This window comes from Panthera uncia, chromosome E1 (assembly GCF_023721935.1).
Source record: "Panthera uncia isolate 11264 chromosome E1, Puncia_PCG_1.0, whole genome shotgun sequence".
NCBI lineage: Eukaryota > Metazoa > Chordata > Mammalia > Carnivora > Felidae > Panthera > Panthera uncia.
In genome coordinates, this window is record NC_064814.1 from 56,521,744 (window position 1) to 56,541,146 (window position 19,403).

Sequence of the window (19,403 nt, forward strand, 5' to 3'; positions counted from 1 at the left end):
GGGCAGGGCTGGAGCGAAGACAGCCGATGTTGAAGACTTGGGGGCCCTGGGGACAAAATCCCGAGTCAGGGGTGCAGAGAATGTTCTCTCTCCTACCCTGTGGCCCTTCCTCCTCCCGCTCCCCCCCCTTTTCTTTGCCCCAGTTTCAGGCACCAAAGAGTCCAGGACAGAATTACTTTTCAGGCTTCCTCCTGTGAATCCTGAGGGGGAAGTAGCCCCCCAGGGATTCCCTCCTGCCAGCCCCTCCCTCACACCCTGCCCCCGGCCAGGGCCTGGCTCCAGTATTTAAACCAGCATGGGTGCTCCCTCCTCATCATCTCTGCTGTCGGCGCTGGTGCCCGGCCAGGCCTCCATCTTTGCCACAGGGCCTCTCTGCATCTGCTGTTATCTCCTTTCCCATTATCCGGGTTCCTGCCAGCACCGAAGCAGTTAACTCTGCCAAGGCACCCCCCCATTCTCGCTCCTCGCTCCCTCCCTCCCTCCCCCTGCTTCCTCTCTCCTCCTCTCTCCCCTTCCCTCCTCGGCTCCACGGCTCCCTCGGCCGCTGCCGCCTCCGACCCCCCCCACCCCACTCCCCCGCCACGGCCCCTAGCCCCTGGCCGTTAGGCAAGACCCCCCCCTACCCCGGGGCTCCCCGAAATCCAGTTCCCCTCCCCCACCCCAGCTCATGCCCCAGCCCCCGAACTCCGGGGCTGCCAGCCCCCGGTGCCCCCGCCCCTCCTGAGAATCGGGGTGTGCTCCCCAAGCCCCCTCCCCTCCATTGGGGACCCCCTTTTAGGGCCCCCTTCCCCTCCCTCCCACGCTCCCTCCCTTTCCCTTCTCCAACCCCCTCTTTCCCCTCTCACCCCTCCCCCCATCCTGGCCCCCCCCTGCAAAAGTGGGGTGCGGAGGGGGGAGGGGTGAGAACCCACGGAGGGGAGGAACGAAACTCCGATGAAGTCAGAGCCCCTTACCCGCCGCCGCGGCCAGCCCCCCCCAACATGGACTGTCTCTGTATAGTGACAACCAAGGTAAGCATGATGGGGGGGGGGGGCTAAAAGCGGGGGGGGGGGAGGGTATGAGTTTGTGGGGAGGGGTTAGGCAGGCCTAACCTGGGGCTGGGGGCCCAGGAGTGACAGCATCAGAAGATGTATTTGGGGGTCATGATTTAGTTTTGGGGTTCACATCTGAGATAATGCTGGGTTTGGCCACAGGTGCCCCCTGGGGTGATCCCTTTGTACCTGTAGAGAAATGGAAAATTTGGGCTGTCTTGCGGTTTGGGGGGGGGCTAGTGGGTTTTGGGGTTCGCCAACGAGGCTTGAGGGAGACTTATTTAAGGAGAAGCCTGGCTCACATGGAAGTCCTGCTCTTGTACATTGGAAGGTGGACTGCATGAGGGGGGGGTCCTCTTCCCTCCTGGGGGACAGGCTGGCTTGTAGGTGTCTTGTGCAATTTCAGGGGGCTCTTGGCATGGGGGTAGAAGGTTATTGGTTGTGAGTGCCTGACTGGTCTGGGGGTGTCAGCTGGCGGAGAAGGGGTGGGCCTTCAGGCTATAGAACGAGCATCTTGTGGTGGATGCATTCGGGGGTACTCTCGATTTGAGGGAACCGTCGATGTAGGGTTGGATCGTATGGAATACGGGGAGAGCTGGGAGCTGTCAGAGGGCTAGGGCCTGCCACAGGGCCACCTGAGGGAATGGACCAGGTGAGGTGAGGGTTTGGGGTGCTCCCCTGGGAGGGAGAAGAGGTTGCCAGACCCTGAGGAGGACGACGAGAGCTTTGGGGAGACGGGATTTGAGGAGGGGGACCAGGTGGGTGGTGCAGAATTTGGGGGTGGCCCCGGGCAGGTGCTCAATATCCCTGCCTCCTCCCACACCGTATCCTCCCCGCGTTGGGAGAGAGGGAGAAGAGCAGATTAAGGGGAATGTTCCTCTTACCCCTGACACTTGGGATCGAGGTGGGGGAGGACACCCGGATTTCAGGTTCCCCGGGTGAAAAGGAGTTGGAGCAGGGCAGGCCTGGCAGCCGTGAGGATCGGACGAGGGCGTCCCTGTGGTCCGAGCCTGGAAGGGGCAGATCTTGGATGGGGAGCGTGGGGCAAGCTCCTGGTGGGTGCTGCAATCTACCTAGGTCTTGGCTGGCAGACTCTGGGACTGGCAAGCTGGGTGCCTGGTGTGTGGAGGGAGGCTTGGGCGGGTGGCAGGCAGCTGGGGGTTGGGGGGTGGGACAGGAAGTGGGGGCCGGGGAGGCGGGGTCCGGGTGAGTCACAGGCTGGGGAGGGGGTTATATTTAGTGGGAACTGCAGCTTCTCAGGGGAGGGAGCTGAGGACACACATGTTCCCTGCCACAAACTCACACATGTGTGTACACATGCCGTGTGCACGTGTGAGCATGGACGGAAGAGACTGGAGGCTGAGGACCTTTAGGTCCGGAGCCCCCACCCCCTCTCCAGAGCTACTTGCTTGTCTGCCTCCCCCCGCCGCCCCTCCTGTGGGCTCCAGGCTTTCTCCCGTGCTGCCGCTTCCCCCGTTCCCTGTGGTTTCGGTGGATTTTTGTGCCTCACTTTCTCTGGCCTGGCCTCCTTTAATGTCTGTCTGATCCTTAGCTTCTCCTGTCTCCTGCCTTCGGCCTGCCCCTCAGCCTTAGGCTCCCTGGCTGTGGTCCTCCGGGTGACCGGTGTACCCAGAAAGCCAGTTGGAATGTGCGGGCCCTGCTTCCAACATGTGAACACACACACACATGTGCGAGCGAGGGTGAGGGGCTTGCCTGCACTGGCAGCTATTCTGGGAGGGGGAGTTGATTCATCTCCCTTCCAGACTCCTACTTCTTCGATGGAGCCCAGAGTGAGCATCCCTGGAGGAAGGAGCCTTGCGCAGAGAGGATCAATCATGCATTTGGGGTTTTACAGAGGCGTGGAGGAGACCCAGAGCTTGCCACATTCCTTGGCCGGAAAACTTGTCAGTCTCGGGATGACGAGGACTCCAACTCCCATAAGGCCTTGAGGCACAGGAGCCCTCCTGTTAGAGGGCTGCTGTCCGTGGGGCTGTTGGGAGTTGTGGTACATCTCTATCCAGGGCAGCGGAGGGGTAGCCCAGAGGAGCCAGCAGGGGGCACAAGGCGCTTGTTTCCCACCCACCCCCCCAGCCCCACCCCCATCGTCCCCCGCTCCCAACATGCTGGGTGGGGTAGGGGGTGCCCAGGCTTTGCGGTGGTTGAGCTTCCCGGCTCCGTTTGAGAGCCCTCCATCTTTCATTGCCTATATTTAGATTCCTGCCGCAGTAGTTGAAGGAACACTTATTTACCATGCGCCAGGCCCTGTGCTTTGTGCTCACTCCGCCTTTAGAGCTATCGCTTAGTCTTACTCCGCGCCGGGGTCTCTGCCGGTGTCTGCCTCTGAGAATCTCTTTCTCCCACTCCGCCCCCGTCCCTCCCCCTTCTCCCCGCGCTGCTGCCGCCGTTGCCATGGCAACCGGCGACGACTGAAGTTGCGTGGCCGACTCGAGGGCCGGGCGAGGGTGTCGGAGGGCGGAGCAGAACAAGTGGGGGAGGGGGGAGAGTGGGAAAAGACCGGGGGTATCGGGCCGGACCCCGGAGGCGAAGCGGTTAAACCCTCCGGGTGGTCCTTATTGGGCAAAGCTGAGATGCCGGGGGCGGGGCACTGTGGCCAAAGGCCTCATTCATTGGCGGACAGGGGCGTGGCGGAGGGACAGTGTGGGCGAGGCCGGGGGAGCGAATGGGCGGGAAGTGGACGGGGGCGTGGTCTCTTGGAGGCAGGTGGGTGGGGTCTGGCTTACTCTATCGAGGGAGGCGGTGGCAGCCCTCGGAATGGGGCGGGGCCTGAGGGCTGGGTAACCTGACCGAAATGAGGGCGGGGCTGACCCGGCAGGGGCGTGGCGTGGTCCCATGCGCCGGAGGGAGACGGGGTTTTGAGGGGCCTGTTGTCTGAGGAACTGCGGGGTGCGGGGGTCTTTGGAAAGGAGAATCCGAAGGCTGGGCGATTGACGTCTCAGTTTTCCTAAGATGGAGGCCTGTTCAGATTTCATCAGAGCACAACCTCCTACCTCAGCCCTCTGTTCCAGGGAGACGGTTGCTAGGCGACAGCAAAGTCCTTGATTGCTGCGTTGCCAGGCAACAGGGAAACGGAAAATGGAGGGAAAAAGGAAATGGGGGATGGGGGAGGGTCTTAAGGGGCCACAGCGCCCACTGGTGGAGAAGTAGGACCTGTGCGTTTTCTATTCTAGAAGGAATTTCGAGCTCAGCTCTTCCGTAAGGGCTCCCTCTGAGGATCCAAGCATTCTACCCAGATGCGAAACTAGGGCATTGGGGGTCATCTTGGGGGCGCATCTAACAGGTTCCGATAACGGGGAGGGAGGGACATGGGCGAGATTCTAGGGCAGTCTGTCCTCTCTGCCCTGTGTGGGCATTGTAGAGAAGCCAGAGAAGCCGATTTGAGGCCACTGCTCAGTGGGCTTTAAGAGTTGGGAAGGTTGGGGCGCCTGGGTGGCGCAGTCGGTTAAGCGTCCGACTTCAGCCAGGTCACGATCTCGCGGTCCGTGAGTTCGAGCCCCGCGTCAGGCTCTGGGCTGATGGCTCGGAGCCTGGAGCCTGTTTCCGATTCTGTGTCTCCCTCTCTCTCTGCCCCTCCCCCGTTCATGCTCTGTCTCTCTCTGTCCCAAAAACAAATAAAAAACGTTGAAAAAAAAATTAAAAAAAAAAAAAAAAGAGTTGGGAAGGTGGGCGTTCAATGGGATAATATTTGTAAAGAGAGGCTTTCAGGTTCAGTTGTTTGGGAGAAAATGGAAACCTCTGAGGCAGTCGTTTTGGGGTGTTGTGGAAGATTTGTGGGTCACTGCAAATTGCAGGCCAGATCTTACTTTGGTGAATATTTTTTGAGGCTTGGGTGTGGGGGGTAGATCTATTTGGGAGCACTCCTGTAGCAATGTTGGAATTCAGAATCATGGAGGTGACGTGAAGACATAGGAAGGGCAGCCAGAGAGAGGAGTGATGTGTGAACTTGAGGGGTGAAGGAAAGGGATAGGGAAAGATCTATTAATTTAAAGGTTTGGGAATAAATTGAAGAGATTACAATGGAATTTGGAGGGCCAGCTTTAAGATACATTAAATACTCCCAGAAATTGGAGTCGGGTGTTTGGTTTTTGTTGTTTTTTTTTTTTAAGTGTTTCTTTTTTAAAGTTTATTTATTAAGTGATCTCCACACTTGAAGGGGAGATCACTTGAACTCAAGACTCTGAGATCAAGAGTTGTGTGCTCTTCCCATGGAGCCAGCAGGGCACCCCACTGGTGGTACTGGGGCTGTGCATATTGGAAAATCATGAGTATCTCATTAGATGCAGGGATTTGGACAGGGGACCCCAAAGGAATTTGAGGACTGCTTATTTGGATGTTGACGTCATAGAAAGGGTAATATTTGCACTAATGTCAAGGTCTCCGTTGGTGGGTTGGGGGATATGATTTTAAAAGGGAGGATTTAAACGGTGGTTTAATTTGAGGAGACAGCCGGTGTGGTGTCTGTGGTCCTTAAGCTCCTGAAAAGCATTGTCTGGCTATCAAGTTATGGGGCTGGACTGCTGGTTAGAATAGGAGATATCTTGGCATCTGAGGGGATGCGGTCCCTATTAATAATCCTTGGGGAGGGAGGGGGGTGGGGCTTGTGGGAGGCATTTTAGATCCTGGGGGGTGTGGGGGGGGGTCCCTCTAAGGTGAGAGTGGAGTGCTTCCTCCTTCCTGCACCTTAGGAGTCCAGTAGAGATGAATGGTCCATGGAGCTTTGGGAGTTTTTAAGGACCTGGTGAATTTAGGGGCAGGAAATTAGATGAGAATTACAGCTATAAGCCGGTAAATTTCAGGAGTGTTTCTGTTGGGGTTCCGAATAGGAGTATACTGTGGAAGGTGAAGTCCACAGAGAAACAGCTGGAACCTGGGAAGTTGATGGCTAAGAGGGTCTCCCCTCACCCCCTCTCTCCCATCGTGACGCTCTCCCGCACTGCGCAGGCGCCTTCCCCCCCCCCCCCCTCTCCGGCCGCAGCCTCCAGTCGCCGCGTCCGCCGCAGCCCCCGCCCCTCTGCCCCTCCCCCTCCCCCGACCCTGGGACCCTTGCTCTCCCACCCGTCCCCTCCCCTCAGTCCCCCTCCCCTTCTCCATGTCGGCTCGGAACAGATTCGCCTCCATGTGTCTCTGCGTGGTACGTGCCGCGGTACGGGCTCCGGCCCCGCTCCCCTCTTCCCGGACCCCCCAAATCTCAGGGTGCAAGCTTCAAGTGCTGTCGCTCTTACTTCTGCTTGGCGCGGGGTCTCTGGGTTGCAGTGTCTCGCGGACAGGCGCAGTGGGTCGCCCCTCTTATCAACATCCCCCTTTCACTCACACCCCTCTATTTTGGGGGTACAAGCCTCGGTTCCAGGTCATTCTATGCAACTGGGGCTCCAGTGACGCGAGGGCCAAGGGGAAAGGAACAACAGCGACCCCCAGGCCTTTTCCTTGCCTCTGCCCTAATGTATTGGGGGTTCAGACCTGGTTCCAATACCATCGGAACTGTCGCGGTTGGGGCCCAGAGTTCCAGTGGGGTAAAACAGGGGATCCTCCTTTCCTTCCTGTCCTGCTTTAGTTGTCCTGTAATCTGGGCTTGAGGGGTGCTGCCCCCGACCCCCACCTGCCAGTCTGCAGTTTTGGAATTACTCCCCCCCCCCCCCACACCCCTCCAGACGTTTTTTTTCTTCCCCCCAACCCCTTACTACATGTACAGTACTCTCAAATTTTCCAGGGACCAAACATAGGCCCTAACCTCCTTCAGCCACATTCTGGGGACTTTCGTACCCTTCCCTTGTGCCCTGGGTCCCTCACATTGTCTCCTAATGCAGGGGAGTCTTTCCCTCAGTCCTAGACAGCCCCCACCCCCTGGGGGTAGGGCAGGGAGACGTGTCTGCAGTCTCACTGTGATAAAAACTTCTCTTTGTTTCCTCTCTAGAATAAATGACGAGTTTCTGTGATTCCATTTTCTTTCTGTGCACCCTGACAGTTCTTCACCAGATTCAGGGATCCCCTCTGCGAGGTGGGCTGAAGATGGAGAGGCAGTGGACTCAGACCCTCCCCTGGCTCAGGGAGACTAGAAGCTGCACCCCTGGGCCCTGCCTCATGACCACGCAGGGGATGGGACTCTGGGGAAGTGGACAGGGGAGCTGTTTCCGCCCGTCCCCCCGGACCCCCAGTTCTGGGGCACTGTCCAGGCTGCAGACCACCTTTTCAGGGTGTGGAATGGACAGCCTCTTCCAGGTCGTGGAATTCTGTTATCCAGGATGGCCTAGCCTTTGAGGGGGGCTACGCAGCTTATACCCACCCCCCTCCTTACTTCTCCTTCTCTACACTTTGTGCCCATGGTCTTGAACCCTGGGGGCCAGGATTCTCTCTCCAGGTCTGCGGGCCAGAAAACCGGGTGTATGTTGATGAGCCCCTATTTTCCTTCTCAGAGGTGCTTCATCTCTGGCCTGGGTGGGAGGCTTGGTGTTGCCAGCACCGTTTTCCTTCTCCTAGTCTCTTGCTGCGCCCTTAGCCACGGCCAAACTTGGGTTACATCCCCAGAGTTTTCAGAATCCTACTAACAGGCATTGACTTTGATAAGCTGCCTCCAGTTGGATCGTGCCACCGTTGCCCTCCAAATGTTGGGGTACTCAGCTTCTCAGATGCTTTTTTTGAGAGGGGAGTTCTGCCTTCTCTTTTCACCTAGGTGTACTTGGGGGCGGGGTCTTCTGTCTTGTCCCCAGGGAACCCTGCTCTTTCCCCAAGCTTGGGGCTTGGGGGGGGGGGGGCTCTGCCTCTCTGGGGGACTGGCTCCTGAGGAGTGCGGAGGCAGAGGTGGGTGGACCCAGGCGGGGTAGCTGCCCTTCAGCGCTGTCTCCAGCTGCCCCTTTCCTCTCTCTCTGGCCCCCAGTTAATCTCATTTACTGATGTCCTTGTTAAGCTAGCAGAGGAGGCCAGTGAGATGGCTGGTGGTTGGTTGGGAAGGGACTCGGGGTCATGTTGAGTCTTTCACTCCTAAAGGCCAGAGGGAGACCAGGAATCGACTCTGAGACCCAGCTCCCCGCCTCCTTCCCCCGGTCAGCCAGCCTGGAAGACACCCATTCCTGTCCCCCTCCTGAGCACTACTGCGTCTGTTCCTCCCCCTTCTGCTCCCAGTATATCCGATTAACTGGCTGGGCTACGGGCGTTTGTAGGGATGGGGCCAGACTCGTGGGGGCCCCTGTGCAGACTACTTGGGGAACCAGCTGGGCCAGTGGAGGGGGAGCTGGACCGGGAGCTGGACCGGTTCAGCTTTGTCCTGCCTGGGGGACTGATGCCAAGTACCTGCTAGTTGAAGGGCCTGACTGCGGTCCCTGCCTCTGTCTGGCATGCCAGTGCTGGACAGCCAGTAGCTCTTGGGGTAGAGGCTGCGGTGGGGAGACTCAGGCAGTGAGGGTGGGGTGGGAGTGAGGTGAGACGCCGGGGGCGCGGCAGCTGGAAGATGGACCAGGGAGCTCACAAACCGGGGGAGTGGGGTGAAGACGATGAGGGAGGCAGAGAAGTTGGGGATGGACGTCGAGAATGGGGGTTCGGCGTGTCAGAGGGCTGGCGCAGTGACAGGGACTAGTATCTGAAGGCCTGGGCCAGGCGGGAGAAACGGCGGCCGGAGGAGGGGGTGTGCGGGGTGGAAGGCTCCGGGGACGGGGGGAGGTAGGATTTGGGGTGGGGGGGGAGCAGGGGGAGGGGCTGGGATTTGGGCCGAGCCGAGAGGTGGCCGTCCGGGGCGGGAGAGGGGCTGTGGGAGGGTGGAGAGAGGGCAGCCAATGGGCTGGAGGACCGGGAGGGGGAGGAACTGGTCAGGCCCCAGGGCCTTCCGCACCGCACCGGCGTGGGGGTGGGGGGGGGGCGGGAGAGGAGGCGGCCGGGCGGGCGGCCTGGAGCCCGAGGCGCTGGGCCGGCCCCGGTGACGCCTCGGTCCCCATCCCCAGAAATACCGCTACCAAGATGAAGACACGCCCCCTCTGGAGCACAGCCCGGCCCACCTCCCCAACCAGGTAAACGCCCCCGAGCTGGTGCACGTGGCGGAGAGGAACTTGTCCCACCTCGAGGCCGGCCACGGGGTCGTGGGCCACGCCCACCTCTCCCCCCTCAAGGTAGGAGACTCGGGCGGCCCCCTCCCCAGTGCGGCGCTCGGAGCCTCGGAGCCACAAGCACCCCCAAGGGCCGGTAGGGCGAGAGCCGTAGGCGGGAGGAGGCTGGGGCGGGGCGGCTGGGGCCCGGAGAGGGGGCGCTTGGGGGGGGGGGGCCGGAAACCCCTTGTCCCCCCCGGGGGGAAAAAGAGGCCGGCGGGGGGGGGGGGGGGTGGGCGTAGAGCTTAAGGCCGGCGAGTGCGTGTGTGCGCGTGCCTGCGCGCACGTGTGTTGAGAGGCGTGCGCCCCCAGGACGCCCCCCACCCCGGGCCCTCTTCATTCCTTCACACCCCCACCTCCGTTTCCGTTTTCTGTGTCCTGAGCTCCGTGCGGAGCTCCAGCTGCCCGCATTTGCTCCTGTCCCTTCTCCGCCTCCTCCCCCCACTTCCGGCCTCTGGGCCTGGTTCTGCCCGCGCCCGAGTCTCCAGCCCTTTCCATGTGTCTGGTCGGAGACTCCCAGTCGCGGGGCCTTTCTGCCTCGGTCCCCTGCCCCGGCCTCTGCTCCCCTCCAGGGCTCCCTCCCCTCCTCCCCGCCTCTCCCTCCCGCTGGCTGGCTGGCTGCTTCTCCAGGATGCTGTCTCTCTCTTCCTCCCACGCACTCTCCTGCTCCCTCCCTGATCCCCAGCTCAGGCCCTCCGCGGGCTCCGTGCTCCTCCTCGGCGGGCCCGCTCTCCCTCTGGCAGTGACCGTCCCCTAGTCGTCCCTTCTCCCCTTTCCGGCCACCACCCTTTTCTTCTTCGAGCCCCTCCCGTCCCCCCATTATATTATCCACGCCCTGTCTTCCCTTCTCCAGTCCCGGGGAGGCCTTGTCTCTGGGACCTCCCCTCCTCCAGGCCAACTATATATCTTCTTCCCCTTCACACCTCTTTTCTGGGGGCACAGGATGGGGAGGGCCGGAGGCCCCAGGCAAGCTGTGACATTGAGGGGAACACCGTGGGGGCAGGGGTGGCCTTCCAGAATCTTGCAGGATGCCCTGGGGAGGGCGAGGCTGGAGACATTTCACCACGAAGTCAGGGAGGAGTTTTCTGAACCTGGAGATGGGGAGGCAGGGAGGGGGCCGCGGTAGGTTCTGGGGTGAGGAAGAGGAGGAAAAGAAAGAGGGTTCTCTGGCCTGTAGCAAAATGGAGAGACCCCAAAAGGGGGAGAGGCCCTGGGGCTGACCGGGTGAGGCTGTGAAATCAGGGCCAAGGTTGAGTCGATGGGAGAGGAACAGAAGTCTGGCCCTGGAGGTGAGGAGACAGCACAGAGTATTCCTGTGAAGCGCTGACAGCTGCAAGGAGTGGAGGAAGGCAGACTCGAGTCGCTCTTTGTGGGGTGGGGCCAGGAAGCTCCCTGGGGAGGGGATATGGGGGAGAAGGAGGCGTGCAGGGTGGTAGTGGGCTCAGGTTATCGAGTGTGGGGATCAGGGTGCAGGAAGACAGGGAAGCAGAGGAGAGAGCGCTGGTGGCCCTGAGCCAGCCAGCAGGGGGTGGGGTGGGGGGATCTGGGGACCAGGCCCGAGCCAGGGGGACAGGAAAAGTCTCAATTTGCAGAGATCGAGATCGGGGATGGACTGAGAATGATGGACTGTGGTTTGGACAGAATGTCCAGGGTTTGAAGCTTGGATAAGGGAGAGTGGATATCTCTGGGGTGTCAGAAGTTAGGGTGCAGGATGAGGGCCGGACACTGAGCAGGAGGGCTGGTGGGGGGTGGGGGGGAGCGGTGGCGCTGGATAAGGACTGAAAGCCCGTGGAGGGCCAAGGCTGGGTCGGGAGATGGAAACGGAAGGTGGGGCAGGGATATGGGTGCAGGGTGTGGGCTGCTGTAGAGGGAGGGGTGGGAAGCAGAGGCAGGTGGCCAAGGAGGAGGGATGGGGCCTGGGGAAGGAGGTTTTAGGACAAGGATGGGGTGGGGACGGAGGACAGCCTTGTGGAGGGGATTTTGGCCGTGGCTATTGGTTGGATAACAGCATTTGCTGGGATTTGAAGGGTCGGAGGTTGGCGGTGTTAATGGATTTGCGGGTATGAAATCTATTGCAGAGCTTGCGAAGAAGCCTGTAGTGTTGAGAAATAGCAGGAGAGAGCAGGGGCCCTTTGGGGGGGGGATCGAGGAGTTTGGGGAATCCGTGATGACTGCCTCGCGCTTCGTAGGCTCCAAATAAATATTTGTTTAAGGAGGAGATAGGTTGGGGACCCCGGAAGGAAGCTCTTGGCCTCCTCTCCCATTGCCATGGAGACGGGGTTTCGGTTGCCCTGGCAATTGGGGAAGCCCCTAGGACCGGCCTAAAGCTGGCCCCGCCCCAGAGTCTAGAGACCCTGCCGCGTCGCGTCGAGGCGACTGACGTCAGGACCTGGGTACGCCCACTTTAACCCTTTCCGGAATGGAGGTTGGGGTGGGGGGAGTAGATGAGAAGATAGGACCCGGATGTCTTTCACCACTCCCCCTTCCTGACGTCTTTTGCACTGCGTAGGGTGAGGGGCGTACAAGAGGGAGAACGGGGCCCTTCAGGACGCGCTGCACCCACAAACCTCTTCAGCCTGGACTTCTCTGCCCTGGCTGCCGGGGGGCGGGGCCCCGGGTAGGAGAGGCGGGGCTAGCGGATCCCCTCTGCCTTTGGGAGTCTGATCGCTCCTAGGCCACGCCCATCTCCCGCCCCCCACTCCACCCCCACCCCCGTTGTCCTGGCGACAGGGCCTTCTGGAGGTGGGTCTCCCCAGGCCTTGGCTGGGCTTAGATACCATCGCTAGGCAACAGAGTCCTTAGAGGAAGGGGTGGATTGGATGGCGGGTGGGTGAGGAGGGAGGGGCTTGCAGCTGGGGGAACCCCGGATTCCCGGGACCCGGGGTTTAGGGCAAATGTGTGGGAAGGTGAGGGGCAGATCTGAGGGAGGGTTCTCAAGGCTCCTGGGCGCATATGGGCCGACAAGGGACAGGGATGGGGGGCAGGCCCCGGGGGACGCGTAAGCACTGGGGTGTATGTGTAGCGCATAAGGCAGTAGCTTCCCGTGGTGTTACATCCGGTGAGAAGCTCCCCCTTTCGCCTGCCCCCCCCCCACTCTTTACCACCTGCTGCTCCCCCATCTGGTTGTCTCTCCCTCCCTTCCCGCTTCTCAGACACCTCCTTCCACATTCAGGGGGGCCCGGGCCCAGGCAGCGTTAGGGCCATGCACGTGTGCGTGTGTGTGCGCGCGCGTGTGCGCGCAATACGGGTTGAGCTGGGGCCTCGAGGGGTTCAAGAGCAGGCTTGGTTCAAGAGGGGACCCTGAACCGGTAGCCAGGCAGGTGGGACCCTCGATGACGGGCTTCCTCTTGAGCCAAGGCTCAGGCAGCTTTTCATCTCCTTTTCCCCTCACAGGCCAATTCTCCTCCTGTGATTGTCAACACAGACACCCTAGAAGCCCCGGGATATGTGAGTTGTTTAGATTTTGGGGCCACTGCAGAAGGATGGAGGGAGAGCGGGAGGGCCTGGGCCCCAGCAGCAGGGGAGGGGTCGGTGCTCGGGTCGGAATGTCCGGCTCACTGGTGTTGTGTTTCTGGTCCGTGCTGGAGTTGCAGGTGAACGGGACGGAGGGGGAAATGGAATACGAGGAGATCACGTTGGAAAGGGTGAGCAGGCTCCCCCGCCCCCCGCCCTGGGGTCCCCCCAGCTCCCTGTCACGCTTCTCTCTGTGCCTGTGTGTACTAGGTGGCCAGTCCCTTAGTCTCGTCCCTTCCTGCTCCCGTCACGGCGCCTTGGCCCATGCCCCCGCCCGAGTCCGAGCCGCCTTGCCCGGAGCGGGCCGCCGGGAGGGCTGACGCTCCTCCCCTCCTTCTGCCCAGGGCAACTCAGGTCTGGGCTTCAGCATCGCAGGCGGCACCGACAACCCACACATCGGTGACGACCCGTCCATCTTCATCACCAAGATCATTCCTGGCGGGGCCGCGGCCCAGGACGGCCGCCTCAGGTGGGGAGCGGACACGGGGCTTAGGGTGCCGGTTCCCTCGAGAGGGAGGGCTAGGGCAGCAGGAAGCTCCTGGCTCAGGCCAACCTCGCTGCCTCCAGGGTCAACGATAGCATCTTGTTTGTGAATGAGGTGGACGTGCGGGAGGTGACCCACTCAGCCGCGGTGGAGGCCCTCAAGGAGGCGGGCTCCATCGTCCGCCTCTACGTCATGCGGCGGAAGCCTCCGGCTGAGAAGCTTATGGAGATCAAACTCATCAAGGGGCCTAAAGGTAGTGACCCGTTGTGTCTCCACCCCCATCCCGACCGTCCCCCGCCCCAACGCCGGCTCCCCAGCCAACCTGGACGTCCACCTCTGTCCTTCCCTCCATCCAGGTCTTGGCTTCAGCATCGCGGGGGGCGTAGGGAACCAACACATCCCCGGAGATAACAGCATCTATGTGACAAAGATCATCGAAGGGGGTGCCGCCCACAAGGACGGGAGGCTGCAGATCGGGGACAAGATTCTAGCGGTGAGGACCCCTGTCACTCTTCCAGGCCACACTTGGGTCTCGCCTCCTGGCCCCCCGGGAAGGCCCCGTCCTCCTTGGCACCTCTCCCACGGTGCTGTCTGTCTTGGGGCTGTTTCTGGCTCTGTCTGAGCTCTCCTTCCTTGGCCCCAGGTCAACAGTGTGGGGCTGGAGGACGTCATGCATGAGGACGCCGTGGCAGCCCTGAAGAACACATATGACGTTGTCTACCTGAAGGTGGCCAAGCCCAGCAATGCCTACCTGAGTGACAGCTACGCTCCCCCAGACATCACAACCTGTGAGAACCCTCCAAACCTCAAAGCCTCCCGTGACCCATCCCAGTTACCCCCACGACCCATCCCAGTTACCCCCATGACATCCCAGTGAGTGTTCCTCTTCAGATGCTCCCCACAAAATAGAAACAATGTCTCTTCTTCTGCGGTCTGAGAGTAGGTGAAAAAAATCAGTTACCGGACAAGACCTAGAAAAGCTCGTCGACAGTCTCTCCCCCAGAAGGCACAAGGCCAAGATGGTTTTGTAGCTAATTTCTCTCAAATCTTCAAGGAATAGATCATTCTTCTGCTCCTTCTGAGCGTGAGGACAGATAAAAAGGTTCACGTTTCATTTTATGAGGGCGTTTCAAAGGGTCCCAAAGATAACATAAAAGAGGGAAACTCAACGCCAATTTTGCTTCCGAATAGAGAGGGAAAACTTTGTAGGAACATAGTCGCAGACCAAATACAGCAGCCAATGAAGGGAATAACATCGTCACAAAGTAGGGTTTTTTTTTTTTTTTTTTTCAAGAAACTAAAAGCACTTCTGTATTGGGAGACCTCTTAATACGATTCATCGTATTAAACAACGGACAGAAATTGTTAAGGTCATTTGAAATTGATGCGGGAAAAGACGTTGATGAAATTCAACATCCGTTTTCACACGAAAACTTAGTAAACTAAGGACACAGGAGTTTTCTTTCACGTGATGAAGAGTAGTTCTCCTCCCAAGAGGAACCTTGGCTCCTTGGAGAAAGGGCCTGTTCCAGATCCTGTGCCGGAAATGCACAAAAGGAGTTTGTAACATCTTACAGGCTAGAAAAACAGTAAAGCTACCCAGGACTCTAGGGCGTGTTATCGACGCAGAAGGGGCTCCCACTGGTTATTCAATCAAAACTCCTCAAATAGGTGGAGGTCCATGAGATCATAATGATGCTTAAGAATAATTGGGCACCTTTGGAGGATGCTAGGGGCCCATTCGTAATGAAAACCGGCAAATGCGGGGACAGGGTCAGGTCCTGTACAAACTGTAGCTCAGAATCACCAAATGGTTGATATGGCAGAGTTCTTTTTTATTTTTTTATTTTTATTATTTTTTTAAATTTTATTTAAATGTTTATTTTTGTTTTTGAGAGAGAGACAGAGAGAGCGTGAGCAGGGGAGGGGCAGAGAGAGAGGGAGACACAGAATCTGAGGCAGGCCCCAGGCTCCGAGCTGTCAGCACAGAGCCCGACGCGGGGCTCGAGCCCACAAACTGTCAGAAAGTTCTTTTTTATCAAATCATTCCCACCGATAAGTGCTGCTTCTTCCAAAAAAAAAAAAAAAGAGTAGAATATTCTATTTTGCAATCTCCAGTGAAATATCACTGGGTTCTGAGCTATCAGAAGGAGGCAGCGGTCCTCAGTGGCCACTAAAGCTCTTAGGTGAGAGCATAGAAATGGGTGGGTCAGCCCACGACAGCTGAACCTGCCAGTCAGTCTTACCTAAGGCGACCAGACATTCTTGCATCCCGTTGTGGTCTGGTGGAAAGTACGTAGTGTCACCTATGCACAAAATTGAACTTGAGTCTGACAAAGCCTCTAGATCGAATTATAGGAGGAACGGGGCAGAAGCACACAATAACCGCCCAAAGATGGAAGTGATGATTTCCCCCTTAGAATTTCCCCAGTAGGGGGTGCGCCCGGGTGGCTCTGTCGGTTAAGCGTCCGACTGTCTGTCCGACTTCGGCTCAGGTCATGATCTCACGGTTCGTGGGTTCCAGCCCCACGTCGGGCTCTGTGCTGACGGCTCGGAGCCTGGGGCACGTTTCGGATTCCGTGTCTCCCTCTCCCTCTCTGCCCCGGCCCTGCGCACGCTCTCTTTCTCTCTCAAAAATAAATAAAAATACAACACTTAAAAAAAATTTAAAAAACTGAAAAAGAATTTTTCCCGTAGAAAGTGGGAAATTCTATCAGACAAATGACCTAGTTTTCCCGATCAATGGGTAGCCAAGAGCAGGCAAAAGCGGAGAGGGGCAGGGGGGTACTTTTATAGACTGAGAGATCTGAGGAAACCCAGCACCCACAAGGAAGCCCCCAAAAGCCTGGTGCTAATATTCCCCTCCACTCGGCCACCCCTGGCGTACCGAGGACATATAACCTTCAACTCGATGACCCCCCCTACCGTCCCTCGGGAGAACCAGCCCTTCATGTGGCCTGTGCACTCCCGCCCCCCAACACTGCTGGGATCTGACGCCCCCCTCACACCGCCCTACTATCTGGCGGAGAAATGCCTCCGTCACCCGAGTCTGGCTCTCCTGGTTCTCTGGGGAGGAGGTGGGGCGGCCGTGGGTCCTGCCCGCAGCGCCCTCACCCCTTCTCCCACATCTTTCAGCTTATTCCCAGCACCTGGACAACGAGATTAGTCACAGCAGCTACCTGGGTACCGACTACCCCACAGCCATGACCCCCACCTCCCCTCGGCGTTACTCCCCGGTGGCCAAGGACCTGCTGGGGGAGGAAGACGTTCCCCGGGAACCGAGGCGCATAGTGATCCACCGGGGCTCCACGGGCCTGGGCTTCAACATTGTGGGTGGCGAGGACGGTGAGGGCATCTTTATCTCCTTCATCCTGGCCGGTGGCCCTGCGGACCTCAGCGGGGAGCTGCGGAAGGGGGACCAGATCCTCTCGGTGAGGGAAGGCCGGGCCCTGCCCACACCCCTCCTCTACTCCGGGGCTGGGGCCTGGTCCCCGTCCCCGGCGACTCATCCTCCGCGCTGTCTCTAGGTGAACGGTGTTGACCTCCGCAGTGCCAGCCACGAGCAGGCTGCCATTGCCTTGAAGAACGCGGGCCAGACGGTCACCATCATCGCTCAGTATAAACCAGAAGGTACCCGGCCCGAAGCTCCCCGCGTCGTGAGCTGAGAGGGTCCTCAGAGCACGGTCTCCTCAGCTGGTGGCTCCAGTGGGGGCAAGGGAGGGCGGCGGAAGCGCTCCGGTGGGGCCAGAGCTCAGGAACCTTCTCGTCCTTTTCCCAGAGTACAGCCGATTCGAGGCCAAGATCCACGACCTTCGGGAACAGCTCATGAACAGCAGCCTGGGCTCAGGGACCGCCTCCCTGCGGAGCAACCCCAAAAGGGGTTTCTACATCAGGTCGGATGCGCCTCTCTGTTCTGGGTCTCCCCCCCGCCCGCCCCAGCTCTTGGCCCTGAACCCTGCCTGGCTCCCCCCCAACCCCTTCCCGGGCCTGACGCCCAGCCGCCGTTCATGGGCCCCGCTGCTCAGGTCAGCACTGGGAAATAGTATCAACTGGAAAATAGCGTCTGCCTCAAGTGTCCCTACTGCCCGGCAGGGTGGGGAGGGGGATGCCTCTCGGCTGTTTGGAATGTTGCCCCCGCCTGCAGGGGAGGGGGTCACAGCTCTCCTGCTCCTGGGGCATCAGCTCTGTGGCCCCTGCCTCTCTCTCCCCACTCTCTCTCTCCCTCGGGGCTCCCGTCCGCTCTGGCCCCACCTCTTCCTGGAGGTCCAGATCTGCGTTTCTGGCCATCTGCTTTCTGGACGCGTCCACTGGGGTGTCCCACAGGCATCTCGCACTCGACACGTCCCGCACTGAGCTCATTGCTTTCCCTCGTGTCCTTGAGCCCTTTATCTTGCTGAACCAGTGTTTCCTCCCTCGCTAACCGGCACCGCCACCCGCTCAGACTTTGCTCGGCCCTTCCCTCCCCGCTGGGGTCCAGTGGGCTCCTGGGGGCGGTCTGCTGTGGCTCCCAGGTGCCTCCAGGTGGTCCCAGAGCCTCTTCCATTTGGTCCCCTTCGGTCCCGTTCTCGTGCTCTGTCTTTGCTGCCTCCATGGTCCGGCCCTCCCTTGGCTGGACCCCGGGGTCATGACGTAACTGACGGGAATTTGGTACTGATGGGGATAGGCAGGGTTAGCAAAGAGTAGCCTTGTCCCTTCTTCTGAATTTGAGTACATTCCGGGTTACCTCCCTGACTGTCCCGTGCATGCGTCCTGCAGACTGCGTTCTTGGGAGGGCGGCGTTCTAGATCTTGCTATAGAAGTTGCACGGGATCCAGAGCCTGTCTGATCTCTGGCACAGTGCAGGCCGAGTGGCGTTTAGTGGTTGTGATTGTGCGTCACAGTAGAGCATTTGCTCCCCACACGGTGGGCGGGGGGGGGGGGCTCCTCGGGGTCCGTGGCCCCTGCGGGAGGGCCGTGAATGGCCACACTTTGCCAGAAGGCCTGGCTGGGTGTCGGGGCGCCAGAGAGCTCAGGCGGTGTCTGACCGATGGCCACCCGCCCTGCAGGGCCCTGTTTGATTACGACAAGACCAAGGACTGTGGCTTCCTGAGCCAGGCCCTGAGCTTCCGTTTTGGGGACGTGCTGCACGTGCTCGACGCCAGTGACGAGGAGTGGTGGCAGGCACGGCGGGTCCACCCCGACAGCGAGGCCGATGACATCGGCTTCATCCCCAGCAAACGGCGGTGAGGCTCCCGGGGCCTGCAGCCTTCCTGCCACAGGGGCTCCAGTCCCAGGGGTCCCCGGGCGGACAGCAGAGGCCACGGGCCTGCCCTCTGACCCCTCGGAGGCCTGTCTGCTGGGCAGCCTCCCTCCCGTGAGCCTCTGGAGTAGACGTGTCATTGAGGAGTACTGGGGCCCAGGGGCCGCGGGGAGGTGGTGTTATCAGCTGGGCCGGGGGAGGGGAGGGCTCTAGGGCCCCTCAGTGGCCATTCCCCTACCCTCCCATCCCCCCATGTCCCCCACAGGGTCGAACGACGGGAGTGGTCAAGGTTAAAGGCCAAGGTAGGTGGGGGAGCGAGCTCGGGTGGAGGAGCGGGGGACTCGGGGCTGAAGCCCACCAAGCACGTGGCCCACTCCTTCTGTTCTTCCTCTGTAGGATTGGGGCTCCAGCTCTGGATCACAGGGTAGGTAGGGTCAGCTTGCGAAGCGGGGGTGAGGGAGCCCTGAGCTTCTCTTGACATCTCAGGAAGGCCACATGGGGCCCCAAGATCCCTGTCTCCCAGCCCCTCGCAGACGCCCTGCCTCCCACTAGGTCGAGAAGACTCCGTTCTGAGCTATGAGACCGTGACGCAGATGGAAGGTGAGTCCTGGCCCGACCCCGGTCCCCAGGCCCAGCTGCTCCCCAGCTGCTCCCCAGCCCGGCTGCTCCCCGGCCCAGCTGCTCCCAGCCTGGCTGCTCCCCAGCTGCTCCCCAGCCTGGCTGTTCCCCGGCCCAGCTGCTCCCTTGCCCAGCTGCTCCCTGGCCCAGCTGCTCCTTGGCCCAGCTGCTCCCTGGCCCAGTTGCTCCCCAGCCCGGCTGCTCCCCAGCTGCTCCCCGGCCCAGCTGCTCTACAGCCCGGCTGCTCCCCAGCTACTCCCCAGCTGCTCCCCAGCCCAGCTGTTCCCTGGCCCCGCTGCTCCCCAGCTGCTCCCCGGCCCAGCTGCTCCCCGGCCCAGCTGCTCCCCAGCCCGGCTGTTCCCCGGCCCAGCTGCTCCCGGCCCAGCTGCTCCCCGGCCCAGCTGCTCCCCGGCCCAGCTGCTCCCCGGCCC

General features: G+C 60.2%; 1 protein-coding gene across 4 annotated transcripts in view; it reads left to right on the forward strand.

Moving 5' to 3' along the window:
* The first annotated feature begins 738 nt into the window (after positions 1-738).
* Positions 739-19,403, forward strand: part of DLG4 (discs large MAGUK scaffold protein 4) — a 22,714-nt gene continuing 4,049 nt past the window's right edge. For 2 of the 4 annotated variants that reach the window (XM_049637107.1, XM_049637110.1), the window contains exons 1-15: positions 739-1,010; positions 8,978-9,142; positions 12,512-12,565; positions 12,712-12,762; positions 12,976-13,100; positions 13,199-13,368; positions 13,472-13,608; positions 13,759-13,903; positions 16,251-16,546; positions 16,643-16,745; positions 16,894-17,008; positions 18,161-18,337; positions 18,620-18,656; positions 18,751-18,778; positions 18,907-18,954. In XM_049637107.1, coding sequence (XP_049493064.1) covers positions 981-1,010; positions 8,978-9,142; positions 12,512-12,565; positions 12,712-12,762; positions 12,976-13,100; positions 13,199-13,368; positions 13,472-13,608; positions 13,759-13,903; positions 16,251-16,546; positions 16,643-16,745; positions 16,894-17,008; positions 18,161-18,337; positions 18,620-18,656; positions 18,751-18,778; positions 18,907-18,954 — 1,681 coding nt within the window. In that variant the 5' untranslated portion in view covers positions 739-980. Of the gene's footprint in view, positions 1,011-8,977; positions 9,143-11,965; positions 12,177-12,511; positions 12,566-12,711; positions 12,763-12,975; positions 13,101-13,198; positions 13,369-13,471; positions 13,609-13,758; positions 13,904-16,250; positions 16,547-16,642; positions 16,746-16,893; positions 17,009-18,160; positions 18,338-18,619; positions 18,657-18,750; positions 18,779-18,906; positions 18,955-19,403 lie in introns of those variants that run through there. The other 2 variants (XM_049637108.1, XM_049637109.1) reach the window with 2 other exon arrangements.